We start from the raw sequence: 21563 nt of genomic DNA, 5'->3' as shown, positions 1-21563 counted from the left end.
CCCCTGCTGCTTCCAGAATCAGTCGCATGATACAACCTGGTACATAGGGCTTCCCCTGCTGCTACCAGAATCAGTCACATGATACAACCTGGTACATAGGGCTTCCCCTGCTGCTACCAGAATCAGTCACATGATACAACCTGGTACATAGGGCTTCCCCTGCTGCTACCAGAATCAGTCGCATGATACAACCTGGTACATAGGGCTTCCCCTGCTGCTACCAGAATCAGTCGCATGATACAACCTGGTACATAGGGCTTCCTATGTACCAGGTCCCTAGGAAGTGGGTTTCAGGCAGCAGCGGGGCTCATTCTCTAATGATATTGGAGTCCCCGGTCTAGATGGTATTTACTTTGAATCAGGACTTTCTACGTCCTGTTCTTGTCCCTTTGCGGTGGAAGAGTCCTGACTTTCTGCATTTTGTCAGAACCCCTAAGAGTACACAGTAGAGGGGTTTCTTCTGGAAGGTACCTTCAAGGACCTGCTGTAATCTACACCAGCCACAGAGAATATATGGCTGCATCCAAAATGGAACCCTATTCCCTGAGTGGTGCAGGTAGAGTGCTGCAAAGGTCAAAGGGTTCCATTTGGGACGCACACCATCGCACCTCCGGAACATCCATTAAAGAGGTCTTTGCCTCTCTCTATCTCTCACCATCGCACCTCCGGAACATCCATTAAAGAGGTCTTTGCCTCTCTCTGTCTCTCACCATCGCACCTCCGGAACATCCATTAAAGAGGTCTTTGCCTCTCTCTATCTCTCACCATCACACCTCCGTAACATCCATTAAAGAGGTCTTTGCCTCTCTCTGTCTCTCACCATCACACCTCCGAAACATCCATTAAAGAGGTCTTTGCCTCTATCTCTCACCATCACACCTCCGTAACATCCATTAAAGAGGTCTTTGCCTCTCTCTGTCTCTCACCATCACACCTCCGGAACATCCATTAAAGAGGTCTTTGCCTCTCTCTGTCTCTCACCATCACACCTCCGAAACATCCATTAAAGAGGTCTTTGCCTCTATCTCTGACCATCACACCTCCGGAACATCCATTAAAGAGGTATTTGCCTCTCTCTATCTCTCACCATCACACCTCCGGAACATCCATTAAAGAGGTCTTTGCCTCTCTCTGTCTCACCATCACACCTCCGGAACATCCATTAAAGAGGTCTTTGCCTCTCTCTATCTCTCACCATCACCAGCCACAATATACAGTAAATACAGCATAACCCTTGTCATGAGCTCTCCCCTCTCCTCTCATTTACAACCTGACAGTGAAAAATGCATGGGTAGTCACTTCAATGAATAGCAAAGTGTGTGTGTCTGAGTGGTGATGGTAGAGCGGGGGGGGGGGGGGGGGGGGGCGATGCATCTAACTGATTCATTGCTTAGCAACCCTTAACCACCATTCTTAGTCTCTAGGGGTTGATTTATCCTGGATTTCTGGTAGAGAGGACCAGAGTGACTGGTAGGGTCTGGTAGAGAGGACCAGAGTGACTGGTAGGGTCTGGTAGAGAGGACCAGAGTGACTGGTAGGGTCTGGTAGAGAGGACCAGAGTGACTGGTAGGGTCTGGTAGAGAGGACCAGAGTGGCTGGTAGGGTCTGGTAGAGAGGACCAGAGTGACTGGTAGAGTCTGATAGAGAGGACCAGAGTGACTGGTAGAGTCTGGCTGGTGGTAGAGAGGACCAGAGTGACTGGTAGAGTCTGGCTGGTGGCAGAGAGGACCAGAGTGACTGGTAGGGTCTGGTAGAGAGGACCAGAGTAACTGGTAGGGTCTGGTAGAGAGGACCAGAGTGACTGGTAGAGTCTGGTAGAGAGGACCAGAGTGACTGGTAGAGTCTGGCTGGTGGTAGAGAGGACCAGAGTGACTGGTAGAGTCTGGCTGGTGGTAGAGAGGACCAGAGTGACTGGTAGGGTCTGGTAGAGAGGACCAGAGTGACTGGTAGAGTCTGATAGAGAGGACCAGAGTGACTGGTAGAGTCTGGCTGGTGGTAGAGAGGACCAGAGTGACTGGTAGAGTCTGGCTGGTGGCAGAGAGGACCAGAGTGACTGGTAGGGTCTGGTAGAGAGGACCAGAGTAACTGGTAGGGTCTGGTAGAGAGGACCAGAGTGACTGGTAGGGTCTGGTAGAGAGGACCATAGTGACTGGTAGGGTCTGGTAGAGAGGACCAGAGTGACTGGTAGAGTCTGGTAGAGAGGACCAGAGTGACTGGTAGAGTCTGGCTGGTGGTAGAGAGGACCAGAGTGACTGGTAGAGTCTGGCTGGTGGTAGAGAGGACCAGAGTGACTGGTAGGGTCTGGTAGAGAGGACCAGAGTAACTGGTAGGCTCTGGTAGAGAGGACCAGAGTGACTGTTAGGGTCTGGTAGAGAGGACCAGAGTGACTGGTAGGGTCTGGTAGAGAGGACCAGAGTGACTGGTAGGGTCTGGTAGAGAGGACCAGAGTGTCTGGTAGAGAGGACCAGAGTGACTGGTAGGGTCTGGTAGAGAGGACCAGAGTGACTGGTAGAGTCTGGTAGAGAGGACCAGAGTGACTGGTAGGGTCTGGTAGAGAGGACCAGAGTGACTGGTAGAGTCTGGTAGAGAGGACCAGAGTGGCTGGTAGGGTCTGGTAGAGAGGACCAGAGTGGCTGGTAGGGTCTGGTAGAGAGGACCAGAGTGACTGGTAGAGTCTGGTAGAGAGGACCAGAGTGGCTGGTAGGGTCTGGTAGAGAGGACCAGAGTGACTGGTAGGGTCTGGTAGAGAGGACCAGAGTGACTGGTAGAGTCTGGTAGAGAGGACCAGAGTGGCTGGTAGGGTCTGGTAGAGAGGACCAGAGTGACTGGTAGGGTCTGGTAGAGAGGACCAGAGTGACTGGTAGAGTCTGGTAGAGAGGACCAGAGTGACTGGTAGGGTCTGGTAGAGAGGACCAGAGTGACTGGTAGAGTCTGGTAGAGAGGACCAGAGTGGCTGGTAGGGTCTGGTAGAGAGGACCAGAGTGACTGGTAGGGTCTGGTAGAGAGGACCAGAGTGGCTGGTAGGGTCTGGTAGAGAGGACCAGAGTGACTGGTAGGGTCTGGTAGAGAGGACCAGAGTGACTGGTAGAGTCTGGTAGAGAGGACCAGAGTGGCTGGTAGGGTCTGGTAGAGAGGACCAGAGTGACTGGTAGGGTCTGGTAGAGAGGACCAGAGTGACTGGTAGGGTCTGGTAGAGAGGACCAGAGTGACTGGTAGGGTCTGGTAGAGAGGACCAGAGTGGCTGGTAGGGTCTGGTAGAGAGGACCAGAGTGACTGGTAGAGTCTGATAGAGAGGACCAGAGTGACTGGTAGAGTCTGGCTGGTGGTAGAGAGGACCAGAGTGACTGGTAGAGTCTGGCTGGTGGCAGAGAGGACCAGAGTGACTGGTAGGGTCTGGTAGAGAGGACCAGAGTAACTGGTAGGGTCTGGTAGAGAGGACCAGAGTGACTGGTAGGGTCTGGTAGAGAGGACCAGAGTGACTGGTAGGGTCTGGTAGAGAGGACCAGAGTGACTGGTAGAGTCTGGTAGAGAGGACCAGAGTGACTGGTAGAGTCTGGCTGGTGGTAGAGAGGACCAGAGTGACTGGTAGAGTCTGGCTGGTGGTAGAGAGGACCAGAGTGACTGGTAGGGTCTGGTAGAGAGGACCAGAGTAACTGGTAGGCTCTGGTAGAGAGGACCAGAGTGACTGTTAGGGTCTGGTAGAGAGGACCAGAGTGACTGGTAGGGTCTGGTAGAGAGGACCAGAGTGACTGGTAGGGTCTGGTAGAGAGGACCAGAGTGTCTGGTAGAGAGGACCAGAGTGACTGGTAGGGTCTGGTAGAGAGGACCAGAGTGACTGGTAGAGTCTGGTAGAGAGGACCAGAGTGACTGGTAGGGTCTGGTAGAGAGGACCAGAGTGACTGGTAGAGTCTGGTAGAGAGGACCAGAGTGGCTGGTAGGGTCTGGTAGAGAGGACCAGAGTGGCTGGTAGGGTCTGGTAGAGAGGACCAGAGTGACTGGTAGAGTCTGGTAGAGAGGACCAGAGTGGCTGGTAGGGTCTGGTAGAGAGGACCAGAGTGACTGGTAGGGTCTGGTAGAGAGGACCAGAGTGACTGGTAGAGTCTGGTAGAGAGGACCAGAGTGGCTGGTAGGGTCTGGTAGAGAGGACCAGAGTGACTGGTAGGGTCTGGTAGAGAGGACCAGAGTGACTGGTAGAGTCTGGTAGAGAGGACCAGAGTGACTGGTAGGGTCTGGTAGAGAGGACCAGAGTGACTGGTAGAGTCTGGTAGAGAGGACCAGAGTGGCTGGTAGGGTCTGGTAGAGAGGACCAGAGTGACTGGTAGGGTCTGGTAGAGAGGACCAGAGTGGCTGGTAGGGTCTGGTAGAGAGGACCAGAGTGACTGGTAGGGTCTGGTAGAGAGGACCAGAGTGACTGGTAGAGTCTGGTAGAGAGGACCAGAGTGGCTGGTAGGGTCTGGTAGAGAGGACCAGAGTGACTGGTAGGGTCTGGTAGAGAGGACCAGAGTGACTGGTAGAGTCTGGTAGAGAGGACCAGAGTGGCTGGTAGGGTCTGGTAGAAAGGACCAGAGTGACTGGTAGGGTCTGGTAGAGAGGACCAGAGTGGCTGGTAGGGTCTGGCTGGTGGTAGAGAGGACCAGAGTGACTGGTAGAGTCTGGCTGGTGGTAGAGAGGACCAGAGTGACTGGTAGGGTCTGGTAGAGAGGACCAGAGTGAGTGGTAGGGTCTGGTAGAGAGGACCAGAGTGGCTGGTAGGGTCTGGCTGGTGATAGAGAAATATGATCACTTAATCTGTTGGCCTTGCTGCCTCTGCTCTCTGCCTCTCTCTTCATAGCCACATCTCTCAGGGCCAGGATGGGGACTGTGTGTGTGTGTGTGTGTGTGTGTGTGTGTGTGTGTGTGTGTGTGTGTGTGTGTGTGTGTGTGTGTGTGTGTGTGTGTGTGTGTGTGTGTGTGTGTGTGTGTGTGTGTGTGTGTGTGTGTGTGTGTGTGTGTGTGTGTGTGTGTGTGTGTGTGTGTGTGTATATATATATACATAGCTGACAGGGAAGATATTAGGGCTGGTGGTTGTTTGTGCCAGGATCTGGTCTTACAGCACAACATTAATCACACCCCTCTCCTCCCCTCCCCTCTCCCCCCTCCCCTCTCCTCCCCTCCCCTCCCTTCCACTACTCTCCTCTCTGCATAACATCCCCACCTTTCATTGATATGCTTTACGACCACTCTTGTAAAGTTGTGGCAAAAGATACATATTTTATAACCTCCTAGCTAAGTTATGATAATGTTTGGAATGGTCTGGGTGAGTTGTAGGAGACTGGATACACACAGCAGAGCTTTGTTCAAGTGTTGAGAGGTTTCTCATGTTGTAAATGAGATGTTTACCATTCAGACCTGAATTAATAAGGTTTCTCATCTTGTAAATCACTTTGACTCTGTATTTTGTTATTTCGTTTTGCAGGGTATTGGTGGGTCTCCTGGCGGACCAGGAAGAGATGGACCAGTTGGACAGAGGGTAACAGTCTATTCCTTTAGTTTGACTTACAGATTCATTATTTCTATTATGTGTTGTATGTCTATTCTGTTGGTACGACCTGCTCAAAGCTTGAGCGTCCTGAGCTCTTTAACTCTATTTTAACATTCAAGTCATTTCGGTTTTTTCTTCATGTTTTGAAGGCCGTAATTCTGTTTCCTTCCTCACACAAACATAACACTGACGGTTTTTAAAGCATCACGAGATGTTTACAGAATTCTGTTTTGATTTCCCTACGAATCAATTTCATGTCTCATACTCTGACTCAGCACTTAAATAAATGTGATGTAAATTAACGAGTTATGAGATGCCTTTTGAACCTTCGTAATACACATTTTTATCCCGAAGACTGACGAAAGCAACATAGGCTGCTACATCAACAGAACGGTTTTTAGGGGTCAACTGACCTGACATTAAGTCAACTAATTCCCAATGATGTTACCATATGATTTTCACTTTTCCACTTACAGTACATCTCATCAGAATCTGCTTTAGTATCACACCAGGTTCTGCACTGATCCGACAGATATGGAAAAAGAAAACACTAGTATAAAGAGATGTGGAATCTCCATCTTGTTATCCACTCACGGCCGGCTCCTCAACGACAGCCACAAGCTGACAACTCCCAAGATCCTCTAAGATCTTCTAAAATCCTATTCAAACCACTACAGCTCTTTCTATCACTCTCAGGGGTCAACACTGTTAACTAGACGTATACATGCCATGGATAATGATGCTTACAGCTAAAATGTTACAAATCATCTTAAGAGTAAATTTTCATGAAGAATGGAACACTTTACTGTACTGTAAATGATAGTGCCTGATTGGTCCATTCCCTGTAATATTGGCCAGTTGCCAAAGACTCTGCTGGAATACTACGTAACTGTACACCTCAGAGCCATGAAGCTGTGGATGTAGAGGGGCGGGCTGTGTTAGTAGCATCTTTAGAGATGCCAAGAGAGATCAGAACAGAAAAACAGTCGCCTCCTCTTGGGAATCAGAGCAACACAGGACATAATTAATCATGATAGCCTTCTTCTCTGAATGAACTATCTGGGACTTAACAAGACCAGGGATTTCCTTAGCCATTATTCCTTGGAGAAGGTCCCATTTTTGTGTGTTTAATTTACTTAACTATTACATAATCACAGTTTGACAGTTAGTTGACCCTGTATTTGGGCAGAAAGTGGCTTGCCTTTCTTGATTCATCAGGGTGATAAACCACAGTTCTGGGTCTGCTCTTCTTTATGGAGGAGCCCCTATGCCCAGCTCCAGCCCCACTCCACAGCCCCTCTTGGCTTTCACAAGTCCCCAGTCCAGCTCCAGCCCTGATTTCTGGCCCCTCCTCTAGCTACACTTGACCTTCAAAAGGCCTCACTCTAGAGCCTCGTTATGAGGTTTTACTGGGAGGTGTTTACTGCTTGACTGGGGCTTGACTCCCACACTGGGGGACTGGTTGTCCCACTCTGGCAAAGAGAATGGGCTTGGAGGCAGCCATGCTGAAAGACAGAAAACCATAGAAAAGACAAGCCATAGGTCATAGATGAGGACGTGTGTTGGTTATGTGCCCATGAGGAACACTTTCTCTAATTGGCATGTCCTGAAACACTCCTTGGGTTGTAGTGCAACTTTCAGTCGGTTCAATCGGGCTCCCGAGTGGCGCAGCGGTCTAAGGCACTGCATCTCAGTGCTAGAGGCGTCACTACAGACCCTGGTTCAGCGGTCTAAGACACTGCATCTCAGTGCTAGAGGCGTCACTACAGACCCTGGTTCAGCGGTCTAAGGCACTGCATCTCAGTGCTAGAGGCGTCACTACAGACCCTGGTTCAGCGGTCTAAGACACTGCATCTCAGTGCTAGAGGCGTCACCACAGACACCCGGACGTGATTGGGAGTCCCATAGGGCGGTGCACAATTGGCCCAGCATTGTCTGAGTTTGGCCGGGGTAGGCCGTCATTGTAAAATAAGAATTTGTTCTTAACTGACTTGCCTAGTTAAATAAAAGTAAAATAAAAATATTTTTTTTACAGTCAAGTGTCCGTTTAGTTGTGATGTGAACCTTGACAGACGTTACGTTTTGAAGCAAGGACAGGCACATGGTTGTTGGTATCACTCTGGCAATTTACAAAGAAATTGAAAATGACAACTTAACTTTTGTAAGTTAAAACCATGTCATGACAGACTGTGCATTATTCATGTTCACTCCAATCCACATGATGATATAATTCTATCTGTATTTAATTGCAGTGAACTGCTATGTAATTAGATTTGGGATTGTCCTCACTTGAATCATCGACTGGAGTTCACACAACCATAATAGCCTGGAATACAAACTGAATATCACTCTGTTTCACGATAATGAAACAACTAATGAAATGGAGCGACATTTCGTTTGAATACCAGACTAGCACCATAATGCCTTCTCACCTGTTTTCCTACGTGACCCATTCATCTGTGTGTCTGAAAGCTTTAGGATAAGCCCGGCGGGTTTGATTACAGTATCTCACGGACTCTTACAGTTTGTCACTGTAAGTGTGGATACCGTAGCCAGCTCCCAGAGGTCAGCCAGAGGTCAGCCAGACAAACATAACAAACCGTTTAAGCGCTGACTCTTACTGTACACATTATCCTGTCATTATCATTAGTGTTGTTCTGGAGGGTTTCAGGCTATTTGGTTTTAATGAAGAATCTCTGCAGAATTCATTGGTGTTTTGATAATGGGAGGTTATGTTCAGTGTTCAGGCTAATACTAACTGTATAAAGTGCAGTATGTGTTGATCCTGTCTGTTCTGTTCTAAGGGCCTGTCTGAGAAAGCAGTAGTTTAGGTGTTGATCCTGGCTGATCTGTTCTAAGAGTGTCTGAGAAAGGATCCTGGCTGATCTGTTCTAAGAGACTGTCTGGGAAAGCAGTAGTTATTTGTGGATCCTGTCTGATCTGTGCTAAGGAACTGCCTGGGAAAGGATCCTGTCTGTTCTGTTCTAAGGGCCTGCCTGGGAAAGCAGTAGTTTATCTGTTGATCCTGTCTGATCTGTTCTAAGAGACTGTCTGGGAAAGCAGTAGTTTATGTTTTGATCCTGTCTGATCTGTTCTAAGAGACTGTCTGGGAAAGCAGTAGTTTATCTGTTGATCCTGTCTGTTCTGTTCTAAGGGCCTGCCTGGGAAAGCAGTAGTTTATGTGTTGATCCTGTCTGTTCTGTTCTAAGAGACTGTCTGGGAAAGCAGTAGTTTATGTTTTGATCCTGTCTGATCTGTTCTAAGAGACTGTCTGGGAAAGCAGTAGTTTATCTGTTGATCCTGTCTGTTCTGTTCTAAGGGCCTGCCTGGGAAAGCAGTAGTTTATGTGTTGATCCTGTCTGATCTAAGGGCCTGCCTGGGAAAGCAGTAGTTTATGTGTTGATCCTGTCTGATCTAAGAGACTGCCTGGGAAAGCAGTAGTTTATGTGTTGATCCTGTCTGTTCTATTCTAAGAGACTGCCTGGGAAAGCAGTAGTTTATGTGTTGATCCTGTCTGATCTAAGAGACTGCCTGGGAAAGCAGTAGTTTATGTGTTGATCCTGTCTGATCTGTTCTAAGGGCCTGCCTGGGAAGGATGGACCACAAGGACAGCAGGGTACTACAGGGCCCGTCGTAAGTGCTGCTGTAAATCCCTTTCCTCTCTCTCTCTCACTCTACAAATATTACGGTTCAATTCCAATTCATATCCATGCATGAAATGTGCATAAGTTGACTTAACATGTAGTTTATTATTTCATCCTTGGTCATGTGTCTCTCTACCAGGGCAGTCCTGGAGCCCCCGGGGCCCCTGGTGGAAGTGGCTCTCCTGGACCCCTGGGAGACCAGGGACCACCTGTAAGTAAACTAACTGATATTCAAACCCTTGGTTGGTTGATTGACTCACCATCAGACCACCCAGGTCTGTTGAAAGAAGTTGATCAGGTTACGACAAGATTTGCATGGCCCAACGTGTCCTGTCCTCTACCTGTCAATGGTCCCATATTGAGGGACCTTCCATGGTCTTCCTACACAATGTCCACTGTACTGTACATCCCTGAAATGGAAGAATATTCAACGTCTCCATCTGTTGTTTATGTTGTCTTCATCTGTTGTTTATGTGTCTTTAACGTCTCCATCTGTTGTTTATGGTGTCTTCAACGTCTCATCTGTTGTTTATGGAGTCTTTAACGTCTCCATCTGTTGTTTATGTGTCTTTAACGTCTCCATCTGTTGTTTATGGTGTCTTCAACGTCTCCATCTGTTGTTTATGGTGTCTTCAACGTCTCATCTGTTGTTTATGGAGTCTTCATCTGTTGTTTATGGTGTCTTCAACGTCTCCATCTGTTGTTTATGGTGTCTTTAACGTCTCCATCTGTTGTTTATGGTGTCTTCAACGTCTCCATCTGTTGTTTATGGTGTCTTTAACGTCTCCATCTGTTGTTTATGGTGTCTTCAACGTCTCCATCTGTTGTTTATGGTGTCTTCAACGTCTCCATCTGTTGTTTATGGTGTCTTCAACGTCTCATCTGTTGTTTATGGTGTCTTCAACGTCTCCATATGTTGTTTATGGTGTCTTCAACGTCTCCATCTGTTGTTTATGGTGTCTTCAACATCTCCATCTGTTGTTTATGGTGTCTTCAACGTCTCCATCTGTTGTTTATGGTGTCTTCAATGTATCCATCTGTTGTTTATGGTGTCTTCAACGTCTCCATCTGTTGTTTATGGTGTCTTCATCTGTTGGTTATGGTGTCTTCATCTGTTGGTTATGGTGTCTCCAACGTCTTCATCTGTTGTTTATGGTGTCTTCAACGTCTCATCTGTTGTTTATGGTGTCTTCAACGTCTCCATCTGTTGTTTATGTGTCTTCAACGTCTTCATCTGTTGTTTATGGTGTCTCCAACGTCTTCATCTGTTGTTTATGTTGTCTTCATCTGTTGTTTATGGTGTCTCCAACGTCTTCATCTGTTGTTTATGTTGTCTTCATCTGTTGTTTATGGTGTCTTCAACGTCTCCATCTGTTGTTTATGGTGTCTCCAACGTCTTCATCTGTTGTTTATGGTGTCTTCAACGTCTCCATCTGTTGTTTATGGTGTCTTCAACGTCTCCATCTGTTGTTTATGTGTCTTCAACGTCTCCATCTGTTGTTTATGGTGTCTTCAACGTCTCCATCTGTTGTTTATGGTGTCTTCAACGTCTCCATCTGTTGTTTATGGTGTCTTCAACGTCTTCATCTGTTGTTTATGGTGTCTTCAACGTCTCCATCTGTTGGTTATGGTGTCTTCAACGTCTCCATCTGTTGGTTATGGTGTCTTCAACGTCTCCATCTGTTGTTTATGGTGTCTCCATCTGTTGGTTATGGTGTCTTCAACGTCTCCATCTGTTGTTTATGTGTCTTCAACGTCTCCATCTGTTGTTTATGGTGTCTTCAACGTCTCCATCTGTTGTTTATGGTGTCTTCAACGTCTCCATCTGTTGGTTATGGTGTCTTCAACGTCTCCATCTGTTGTTTATGGTGTCTTCAACGTCTTCATCTGTTGTTTATGGTGTCTTCAACGTCTCCATCTGTTGTTTATGGTGTCTCCATCTGTTGTTTATGGTGTCTTCAACGTCTCCATCTGTTGTTTATGGTGTCTGCATCTGTTGTTTATGGTGTCTTCAACGTCTTCATCTGTTGTTTATGGTGTCTTCAACGTCTCATCTGTTGTTTATGGTGTCTTCAACGTCTCCATCTGTTGTTTATGGTGTCTTCAACGTCTCCATCTGTTGTTTATGGTGTCTTCAACGTCTCATCTGTTGTTTATGGTGTCTTCAACGTCTTCATCTGTTGTTTATGTGTCTTCAACGTCTTCATCTGTTGTTTATGTGTCTTCAACGTCTTCATCTGTTGTTTATGGTGTCTTCAACGTCTTCATCTGTTGTTTATGGTGTCTCCATCTGTTGTTTATGGTGTCTTCAACGTCTTCTTCTGTTGTTTATGGTGTCTTCATCTGTTGTTTATGGTGTCTCCAACGTCTTCATCTGTTGGTTATGGTGTCTTCAACGTCTCCATCTGTTGTTTATGGTGTCTTCAACGTCTCCATCTGTTGTTTATGGTGTCTTCAACGTCTCCATCTGTTGTTTATGTGTCTTCAACGTCTCCATCTGTTGTTTATGGTGTCTTCAACGTCTCCATCTGTTGTTTATGGTGTCTCCAACGTCTCCATCTGTTGTTTATGGTGTCTCCATCTGTTGTTTATGGTGTCTCCAACGTCTTCATCTGTTGTTTATGGTGTCTTCAACGTCTTCATCTGTTGTTTATGTGTCTTCAACGTCTTCATCTGTTGTTTATGGTGTCTTCAACGTCTCCATCTGTTGTTTATGGTGTCTTCAACGTCTCCATCTGTTGTTTATCCTGTTGGGGATGGGGGCGCTGTTTAGACTATTTATGCTAATGTGGCTAATTTTTTAAACGGCTTCCCACAAAATCCTTGATCGTACAATATGCATATTATTATTATTATTGGATAGAAAACAGTCTATAGTTTCTATAGGAGTTGAAATTTTGTCTCTAAGTGGAACAGAGCCCATTCTACAGCAATTTCCCTGACATGGAGTCAGATTTGAGAAACGTTGGCCACTTTTCTGAAGTCATTTAAACGGGCACTGTCGTTGCTATGACTATACGGACACTTCTTACGTCTTCCCCTGGATGCCTTTACGTGATGACGATTCCAACGGGCTCGATTGCTCGTTCACAGGCACTACAAATGAAAAAAACCTTTAGCTAGCAAGTCTTTTCTTGCTGCGTAACGCGCGTGGAAGACACCGACCCTCTCCTGTTCCAAGCATTAGTTTAGCCTGTTATATTTCTCCGGTCATCTTTTCACTCGTTATAGGAGTTACAAACATCACAAAGTAGTTAATTTAAAGCGTTTTATAGCAATTTATATCCGTTTAGTGCGATTTTGGGACATTTATTTTTGCAACGATGTGAAAAGTTGGGAACGCTTTTCAGTTCATCCCGAACGTAGTTGACATTTCCACATGGCAAGAGGACAGCTTTCCACCAAAAGACGATTTCTCCCAAGAAAGGATCCTTTGCCCAAGATACTGATGGAAGAACAGCTCAAGGTAGGACATTTTTATTATGATAAATCGTGTTTCTGTCGAAACATTTTAGTGGCTTAGGACGCCATGTTTTTTGACGTAGCTTCGCTTGGCGCAAACTGTATTGAAAAGTAAGGATAAATTAAAAAATGTAATAACGCAATTGTATTAAGAATTAAATTGTCTATCAATCCCTGTCCACCCTATATTTTTTAGTCACGTTTATGAGTATTTATGTATAAGAGTAGATCACTGTCTAAGTGGCGCAAGGACGTTTTCTTTACCAGCTTGTCTACATTTCACATTGTCTAACCATGATTTTGGTGGCTAAATATAAACATTTTCGATCAAACTGTATATGCATGTTGTAATGTGATGTTACAGGAGTGTCATCGGAAGAATTCTGAGAAGGTTAGTGAAAAAATTAATATCTTTTGGCGATGTTGACTTTTATCGCTCACTTTGGCTAGAATCAATGCTGGGCTGCTATGTGCTATGTGCTACGCTAATATAACGATTTATTGTGTTTTCGCTGTAAGACACTTAGAAAATCTGAAATATTGTCTGTATTCACAGGATCTGTGTCTTTCGATTCGTGTATGCTGTGTATTTTTACGAAATGTTTGATGATTAGTAGTTAGGTAAACACGTTGCTCATTGTAATTATTCTAGTCCATTTGTGATGGTGGGTGCAATTGTAAACTATGCCATATACCTGAAATATGCACTTTTTTCTAACAAAACCTATCCCATACCATAAATATGTTATCAGACTGTCATCTAATGAGTTTTTTTGTTGGTTAGGGGCTATAAATATCTTAGTTTAGCCGAATTGGTGATGGCTACTGGTGTTGGTGGACAAATAAAAGATGGTGGAATATGCTAATGTGTTTTTAGGTAATAGATGTACATCTTTACATATTGTGTCTTCCCTGTAAAACATTTTAAAAATCGGAAATGTTGACTGGATTCATAAGATCTGTGTCTTTCATTAGCTGTATTGGACTTTAATGTGTGAAAGTTAAATATTTTAAAAAAATATTTTTTTTGAATTTCGCGGCACTGGTTTTTCAGTGGGGGGGGGGGGGGTGTGCCGCTAGCGCCACGCTGATCCTAGACAGGATTTATGGTGTCTTCAACGTCTCCATCTGTTGTTTATGGTGTCTTCAACGTCTCCATCTGTTGTTTATGGTGTCTTCAACGTCTCCATCTGTTGTTTATGGTGTCTTCAACGTCTCCATCTGTTGTTTATGGTGTCTTCAACGTCTCCATCTGTTGTTTATGGTGTCTCCATCTGTTGTTTATGGTGTCTTCAACGTCTCCATCTGTTGTTTATGGTGTCTTCAACGTCTTCATCTGTTGTTTATAGTGTCTTCAACGTCTCCATCTGTTGTTTATTGTGTCTCCAACGTCTTCATCTGTTGTTTATGGTGTCTTCAACGTCTCATCTGTTGTTTATGTGTCTTCAACGTCTTCATCTGTTGTTTATGGTGTCTCCATCTGTTGTTTATGGTGTCTTCAACGTCTCCATCTGTTGTTTATGGTGTCTTCAACGTCTTCTTCTGTTGTTTATGGTGTCTTCATCTGTTGTTTATGGTGTCTCCAACGTCTTCATCTGTTGGTTATGGTGTCTTCAACGTCTCCATCTGTTGTTTATGGTGTCTTCAACGTCTCCATCTGTTGTTTATGTGTCTTCAACGTCTCCATCTGTTGTTTATGGTGTCTTCAACGTCTCCATCTGTTGTTTATGGTGTCTTCAACGTCTCCATCTGTTGTTTATGGTGTCTTCATCTGTTGTTTATGTGTCTTCAACGTCTCCATCTGTTGTTTATGGTGTCTTCAACGTCTCCATCTGTTGTTTATGGTGTCTTCATCTGTTGTTTATGGTGTCTTCAACGTCTCCATCTGTTGTTTATGGTGTCTTCATCTGTTGTTTATGTGTCTTCAACGTCTCCATCTGTTGTTTATGGTGTCTTCAACGTCTTCATCTGTTGTTTATGGTGTCTTCAACGTCTCATCTGTTGTTTATGGTGTCTTCAACGTCTCCATCTGTTGTTTATGGTGTCTCCATCTGTTGTTTATGGTGTCTCCAACGTCTTCATCTGTTGTTTATGGTGTCTTCAACGTCTCCATCTGTTGTTTATGGTGTCTCCAACGTCTCCATCTGTTGTTTATGGTGTCTTCAACGTCTTCATCTGTTGTTTATGTGTCTTTAACGTCTCCATCTGTTGTTTATGGTGTCTTCAACGTCTCCATCTGTTGTTTATGGTGTCTCCATCTGTTGTTTATGGTGTCTCCAACTGTTGTTTATGGTGTCTTCATCTGTTGTTTATGGTGTCTTCAACGTCTCCATCTGTTGTTTATGGTGTCTTCAACGTCTTCTTCTGTTGTTTATGGTGTCTTCAACGTCTTCTTCTGTTGTTTATGGTGTCTTCAACGTCTTCTTCTGTTGTTTATGGTGTCTTCAACGTCTTCATCTGTTGTTTATGGTGTCTCCAACGTCTTCATCTGTTGTTTATGTGTCTCCAACGTCTTCATCTGTTGTTTATGGTGTCTTCAATGTCTCCATCTGTTGTTTATGGTGTCTCCAACGTCTTCATCTGTTGTTTATGTTGTCTTCATCTGTTGTTTATGGTGTCTTCAACGTCTCCATCTGTTGTTTATGTGTCTCCAACGTCTTCATCTGTTGTTTATGGTGTCTTCCACGTCTTCTTCTGTTGTTTATGGTGTCTCCATCTGTTGTTTATGGTGTCTTCAACGTCTCCATCTGTTGTTTATGGTGTCTCCATCTGTTGTTTATGGTGTCTCCATCTGTTGTTTATGGTGTCTCCATCTGTTGTTTATGGTGTCTTCAACGTCTCCATCTGTTGTTTATGGTGTATCCATCTGTTGTTTATGGTGTCTTCAACGTCTCCATCTGTTGTTTATGGTGTCTTCAACGTCTCATCTGTTGTTTATGGTGTCTTCAACGTCTCATCTGTTGTTTATGGTGTCTCCATCTGTTGTTTATGGTGTCTCCATCTGTTGTTTATGGTGTCTTCCACGTCTTCTTCTGTTGTTTATGTGTCTTCAACGTCTTCATCTGTTGTTTATGGTGTCTCCATCTGTTGTTTATGGTGTCTCCATCTGTTGTTTATGGTGTCTTCCACGTCTTCTTCTGTTGTTTATGGTGTCTTCCACGTCTTCTTCTGTTGTTTATGGTGTCTCCATCTGTTGTTTATGGTGTCTTCAACGTCTCATCTGTTGTTTATGTGTCTTCAACGTCTCATCTGTTGTTTATGGTGTCTTCAACGTCTCATCTGTTGTTTATGGTGTCTTCATCTGTTGTTTATGGTGTCTTCAACGTCTCATCTGTTGTTAATGGTGTCTTCAACGTCTCCATCTGTTGTTTATGGTGTCTTCAACGTCTCCACCTGTTGTTTATGGTGTCTTCAACATCTCATCTGTTGTTTATGGTGTCTCCATCTGTTGTTTATGGTGTCTTCAACGTCTCATCTGTTGTTTATGGTGTCTTCATCTGTTGTTTATGGTGTCTTCAACGTCTCATCTGTTGTTTATGGTGTCTTCGACGTCTCCATCTGTTGTTTATGGTGTCTTCATCTGTTGTTTATGGTGTCTTCAACGTCTTCATCTGTTGTTTATGTGTCTCCATCTGTTGTTTATGGTGTCTTCAACATCTCATCTGTTGTTTATGGTGTCTCCATCTGTTGTTTATGTGTCTTCAACGTCTCATCTGTTGTTTATGGTGTCTTCAACGTCTCATCTGTTGTTTATGGTGTCTCCATCTGTTGTTTATGTGTCTTCAACGTCTCCATCTGTTGTTTATGGTGTCTTCAACGCCTCCGTCTATAATGTCTCCTCTGCCTCCCGGAGCAGAGCGGAGGACCAGAGAGAGAGATGAACCAACTGTTGGTGTGATGATGGCCTGAGGCTGGTGACAGTTAATACAGCTGAATCCAGCCCATTCAGCCACTTCAGCCCTGGGCTAAAAGACAAGCACCGTTTGGCTCTGGAGCACACCATAAATCACAGGCCTGGGGGACAGCAGAGAGAGCCAGAGAGAATATGTGTGTGTGTGTGTGTGTGGCTGACAGAAAGACCAAGGCTTTCATTGTTTCCCATACATCAAAACAGCAACAGCCTGATCCAAGCTAGATATCTGTCTCTTCACAGGAAGATCATTAGCCTGTGACCAGCTAGATATCTGTCTCTTCACATGAAGATCATTAGCCTGTGACCAGCTAGATATCTGACTCTACACATGAGGATCATTAGCCTGTGACCAGCTAGATATCTGTCTCTTCACATGAAGATCATTAGCCTGTGACCAGCTAGATATCTGACTCTACACATGAGGATCATTAGCCTGTGACCAGCTAGATATCTGACTCTTCACATGAAGATCATTAGCCTGTGACCAGCTAGATATCTGACTCTTCACATGAAGATCATTAGCCTGTGACCAGCTAGATATCTGACTCTACACATGAGGATCATTAGCCTGTGACCAGCTAGATATCTGTCTCTAGACATGAGGATCATTAGCCTGTGACCAGCTAGATATCTGTCTCTACACATGAGGATCATTAGCCTGTGACCAGCTAGATATCTGTCTCTTCACATGAAGATCATTAGCCTGTGACCAGCTAGATATCTGTCTCTTCACATGAAGATCATTAGCCTGTGACCAGCTAGATATGTCTCTTCACATGAGGATCATTAGCCTGTGACCAGCTAGATGTCTGTCTCTACACATGAGGATCATTAGCCTGTGACCAGCAAGATATCTGTCTCTTCACATGAAGATCATTAGCCTGTGACCAGCTAGATATCTGTCTCTTCACATGAAGATCATTAGCCTGTGACCAGCTAGATATGTCCCTTCACATGAGGATCATTAGCCTGTGACCAGCTAGATATCTGTCTCTTCACATGAAGATCATTAGCCTGTGACCAGCTAGATATCTGTCTCTTCACATGAAGATCATTAGCCTGTGACCAGCTAGATATCTGTCTCTACACATGAGGATCATTAGCCTGTGACCAGCTAGATATCTGTCTCTTCACATGAAGATCATTAGCCTGTGACCAGCTAGATATCTGACTCTTCACATGAGGATCATTAGCCTGTGACCAGCTAGATATCTGTCTCTTCACATGAAGATCATTAGCCTGTGACCAGCTAGATATCTGTCTCTTCACATGAAGATCATTAGCCTGTGACCAGCTAGATATCTGACTCTTCACACGAGGATCATTAGCCTGTGACCAGCTAGATATCTGTCTCTACACATGAAGATCATTAGCCTGTGACCAGCTAGATATCTGTCTCTTCACAGGAAGATCATTAGCCTGTGACCAGCTAGATATCTGTCTCTTCACATGAAGATCATTAGCCTGTGACCAGCTAGATATCTGTCTCTTCACATGAAGATCATTAGCCTGTGACCAGCTAGATATCTGTCTCTACACATGAGGATCATTAGCCTGTGACCAGCTAGATATCTGTCTCTACACATGAGGATCCTTAGCCTGTGACCAGCTAGATATCTGTCTCTACACATGAGGATCATTAGCCTTTGACCAGCTAGATATCTGTCTCTACACATGAAGATCATTAGCCTGTGACCAGCTAGATATCTGTCTCTTCACATGAGGATCATTAGCCTGTGACCAGCTAGATATCTGTCTCTACACATGAAGATCATTAGCCTGTGACCAGCTAGATATCTGTCTCTTCACAGGAAGATCATTAACCTGTGACCAGCTAGATATCTGTCTCTACACATGAGGATCATTAGCCTGTGACCAGCTAGATATCTGTCTCTTCACATGAGGATCATTAGCCTGTGACCAGCTAGATATCTGTCTCTACACATGATGATCATTAGCCTGTGACCAGCTAGATATCTGTCTCTACACATGAAGCTCATTAGCCTGTGACCAGCTAGATATCTGACTCTTCACATGAAGATCATTAGCCTGTGACCAGCTAGATATCTGACTCTACACATGAGGATCATTAGCCTGTGACCAGCTAGATATCTGACTCTACACATGAGGATCATTAGCCTGTGACCAGCTAGATATCTGTCTCTTCACATGAAGATCATTAGCCTGTGACCAGCTAGATATCTATCTCTTCACGTGAAGATCATTAGCCTGTGACCAGCTAGATATGTCTCTTCACATGAGGATCATTAGCCTGTGACCAGCTAGATGTCTGTCTCTACACATGAGGATCATTAGCCTGTGACCAGCTAGATATCTGTCTCTACACATGAGGATCATTAGCCTGTGACCAGCTAGATATCTGTCTCTACACATGAGGATCATTAGCCTGTGACCAGCTAGATATCTGACTCTTCCCATGAGGATCATTAGCCTGTGACCAGCTAGATATCTGTCTCTTCACATGAAGATCATTAGCCTGTGACCAGCTAGATATCTGTCTCTTCACATGAAGATCATTAGCCTGTGACCAGCTAGATATCTGACTCTTCACATGAAGATCATTAGCCTGTGACCAGCTAGATATCTGACTCTACACATGAGGATCATTAGCCTGTAACCAGCTAGATATCTGTCTCTACACATGAGGATCATTAGCCTGTGACCAGCTAGATATCTGACTCTACAAATGAGGATCATTAGCCTGTGACCAGCTAGATATCTGACTCTACACATGAGGATCATTAGCCTGTGACCAGCTAGATATCTGTCTCTTCACATGAGGATCATTAGCCTGTGACCAGCTAGATATCTGACTCTACACATGAGGATCATTAGCCTGTGACCAGCTAGATATCTGTCTCTTCACATGAAGATCATTAGCCTGTGACCAGCTAGATATCTGTCTCTACACATGAGGATCATTAGCCTGTGACCAGCTAGATATCTGTCTCTACACATGAGGATCATTAGCCTGTGACCAGCTAGATATCTGTCTCTACACATTAAGATCATTAGCCTGTGACCAGCTAGATATCTGTCTCTACACATGAGGATCATTAGCCTGTGACCAGCTAGATATCTGTCTCTACACATGAGGATCCTTAGCCTGTGACCAGCTAGATATCTGTCTCTTCACATTAGGATCATTAGCCTGTGACCAGCTAGATATCTGTCTCTACACATGAAGATCATTAGCCTGTGACCAGCTAGATATCTGTCTCTTCACAGGAAGATCATTAACCTGTGACCAGCTAGATATCTGTCTCTCACACGAGGATCATTAGCCTGTGACCAGCTAGATATCTGTCTCTTCACATGAGGATCATTAGCCTGTGACCAGCTAGATATCTGACTCTACACATGAAGATCATTAGCCTGTGACCAGCTAGATATCTGTCTCTTCACATGAAGATCAGTAGCCTGTGACCAGCTAGATATCTGACTCTACAAATGAAGATCATTAGCCTGTGACCAGCTAGATATTTGTCTCTTCACATGAAGAGCATTAGCCTGTGACCAGCTAGATATCTGACTCTACACATGAAGATCATTAGCCTGTGACCAGCTAGATATCTGTCTCTTCACATGAGGATCATTAGCCTGTGACCAGCTAGATATCTGACTCTACACATGAAGTTCATTAGCCTGTGACCAGCTAGATATCTGTCTCTACACATGAAGATCATTAGCCTGTGACCAGCTAGATATCTGTCTCTTCACATGAGGATCATTAGCTTGTGACCAGCTAGATATCTGTCTCTACACATGAGGATCATAAGCCTGTGACCAGCTAGATATCTGACTCTACACATGAGGATCATTAGCCTGTGACCAGCTAGATATCTGTCTCTACACATGAGGATCATTAGCCTGTGACCAGCTAGATATCTGTCTCTTCACATGAAGATCATTAGCCTATGACCAGCTAGATATCTGACTCTACACATGCGGATCATTAGCCTGTGACCAGCTAGATATCTGTCTCTACACATGAAGATCATTAGCCTGTGACCAGCTAGATATCTGACTCTACACATGAGGATCATTATCCTGTGACCAGCTAGATATCTGTCTCTACACATGAGGATCATTAGCCTGTGACCAGCTAGATATCTGTCTCTACACATGAGGATCATTAGCCTGTGACCAGCTAGATATCTGACTCTACACATGAGGATCATTAGCCTGTGACCAGCTAGATATCTGTCTCTACACATGAGGATCATTAGCCTGTGACCAGCTAGATATCTGTCTCTACACATGAAGATCATTAGCCTGTGACCAGCTAGATATCTGACTCTACACATGAGGATCATTAGCCTGTGAGAAACCTCCAGCCTTGGGTTTGTTTGGATTACAATATGAGATGTTGGTGGCTGTTTTATAAGGGTTAGCAACGTCAGCATCCATTCTGTGGATGGATATGGTGGCAGCTGTTCGTGTTTCATATTGTGTGCCTCAAAACAGTTGGCTCTCCCATGTAGAAGTTCTCCCATATGGCATATTATGGTCTCTCTCGTGGTTCCTCTGTCATGTTTCCTCTCTCATGTTCCTATGTTCTCAGTCCCATCTTCTTCTTGCTAAGTAAAACCTTGTACTTCACTGTAATCTGGTCACATCCCACTAAAATGTTCAGACACTTGTCATAGCTGCCCTTTTCCACGGGTCTCAGGAGAGCTCTAGTCTGACTGGCTGTGTGAGTGTGTGTCTTGTCAGTGTGGTTGTCATGGCGATGAGAGGTAGAGGATCAGCTAGGGTCCACGCTGAGCTCCACCTCTCTCCTCCAGTGTCCACTCTTGGCATATTATTCCTGGAATATACTCTACACCTCTCTCTCACACACACACACACACACACACACACACACACACACACACACACACACACACGCGTAGTAGTCGATGCATGACTCCATGTTTCACAAAAGATCGAATGACCTTTCTCCTCAAACACTGTGGTCCAAGTTACATGCATGATATCAGAACCGTTAAATGGCCATGAT

The 21563-nt window shown here is 44.9% G+C and overlaps 1 protein-coding gene across 5 annotated transcripts in view; it reads left to right on the top strand.

Annotated features, from left to right (window-relative positions):
• The window catches only part of LOC129856837 (collagen alpha-1(XIV) chain-like), a 254053-nt gene that overhangs the window by 207031 nt on the left and 25459 nt on the right, over window positions 1-21563 (top strand). For 4 of the 5 annotated variants that reach the window (XM_055924547.1, XM_055924543.1, XM_055924544.1 and 1 more), the window contains exons 40-42: window positions 5456-5509; window positions 9101-9154; window positions 9305-9376. In XM_055924547.1, coding sequence (XP_055780522.1) covers window positions 5456-5509; window positions 9101-9154; window positions 9305-9376 — 180 coding nt within the window. The remainder of the gene's footprint in view (window positions 1-5455; window positions 5510-9100; window positions 9155-9304; window positions 9377-21563) is intronic. The other variant, XM_055924545.1, reaches the window with a different exon arrangement.

The sequence above is a fragment of the Salvelinus fontinalis genome, chromosome 6, assembly GCF_029448725.1.
Source record: "Salvelinus fontinalis isolate EN_2023a chromosome 6, ASM2944872v1, whole genome shotgun sequence".
Lineage (NCBI taxonomy): Eukaryota > Metazoa > Chordata > Actinopteri > Salmoniformes > Salmonidae > Salvelinus > Salvelinus fontinalis.
Note: the sequence above shows the minus strand (reverse complement) of the source record. Positions and strands in the feature narration are given on the sequence as shown.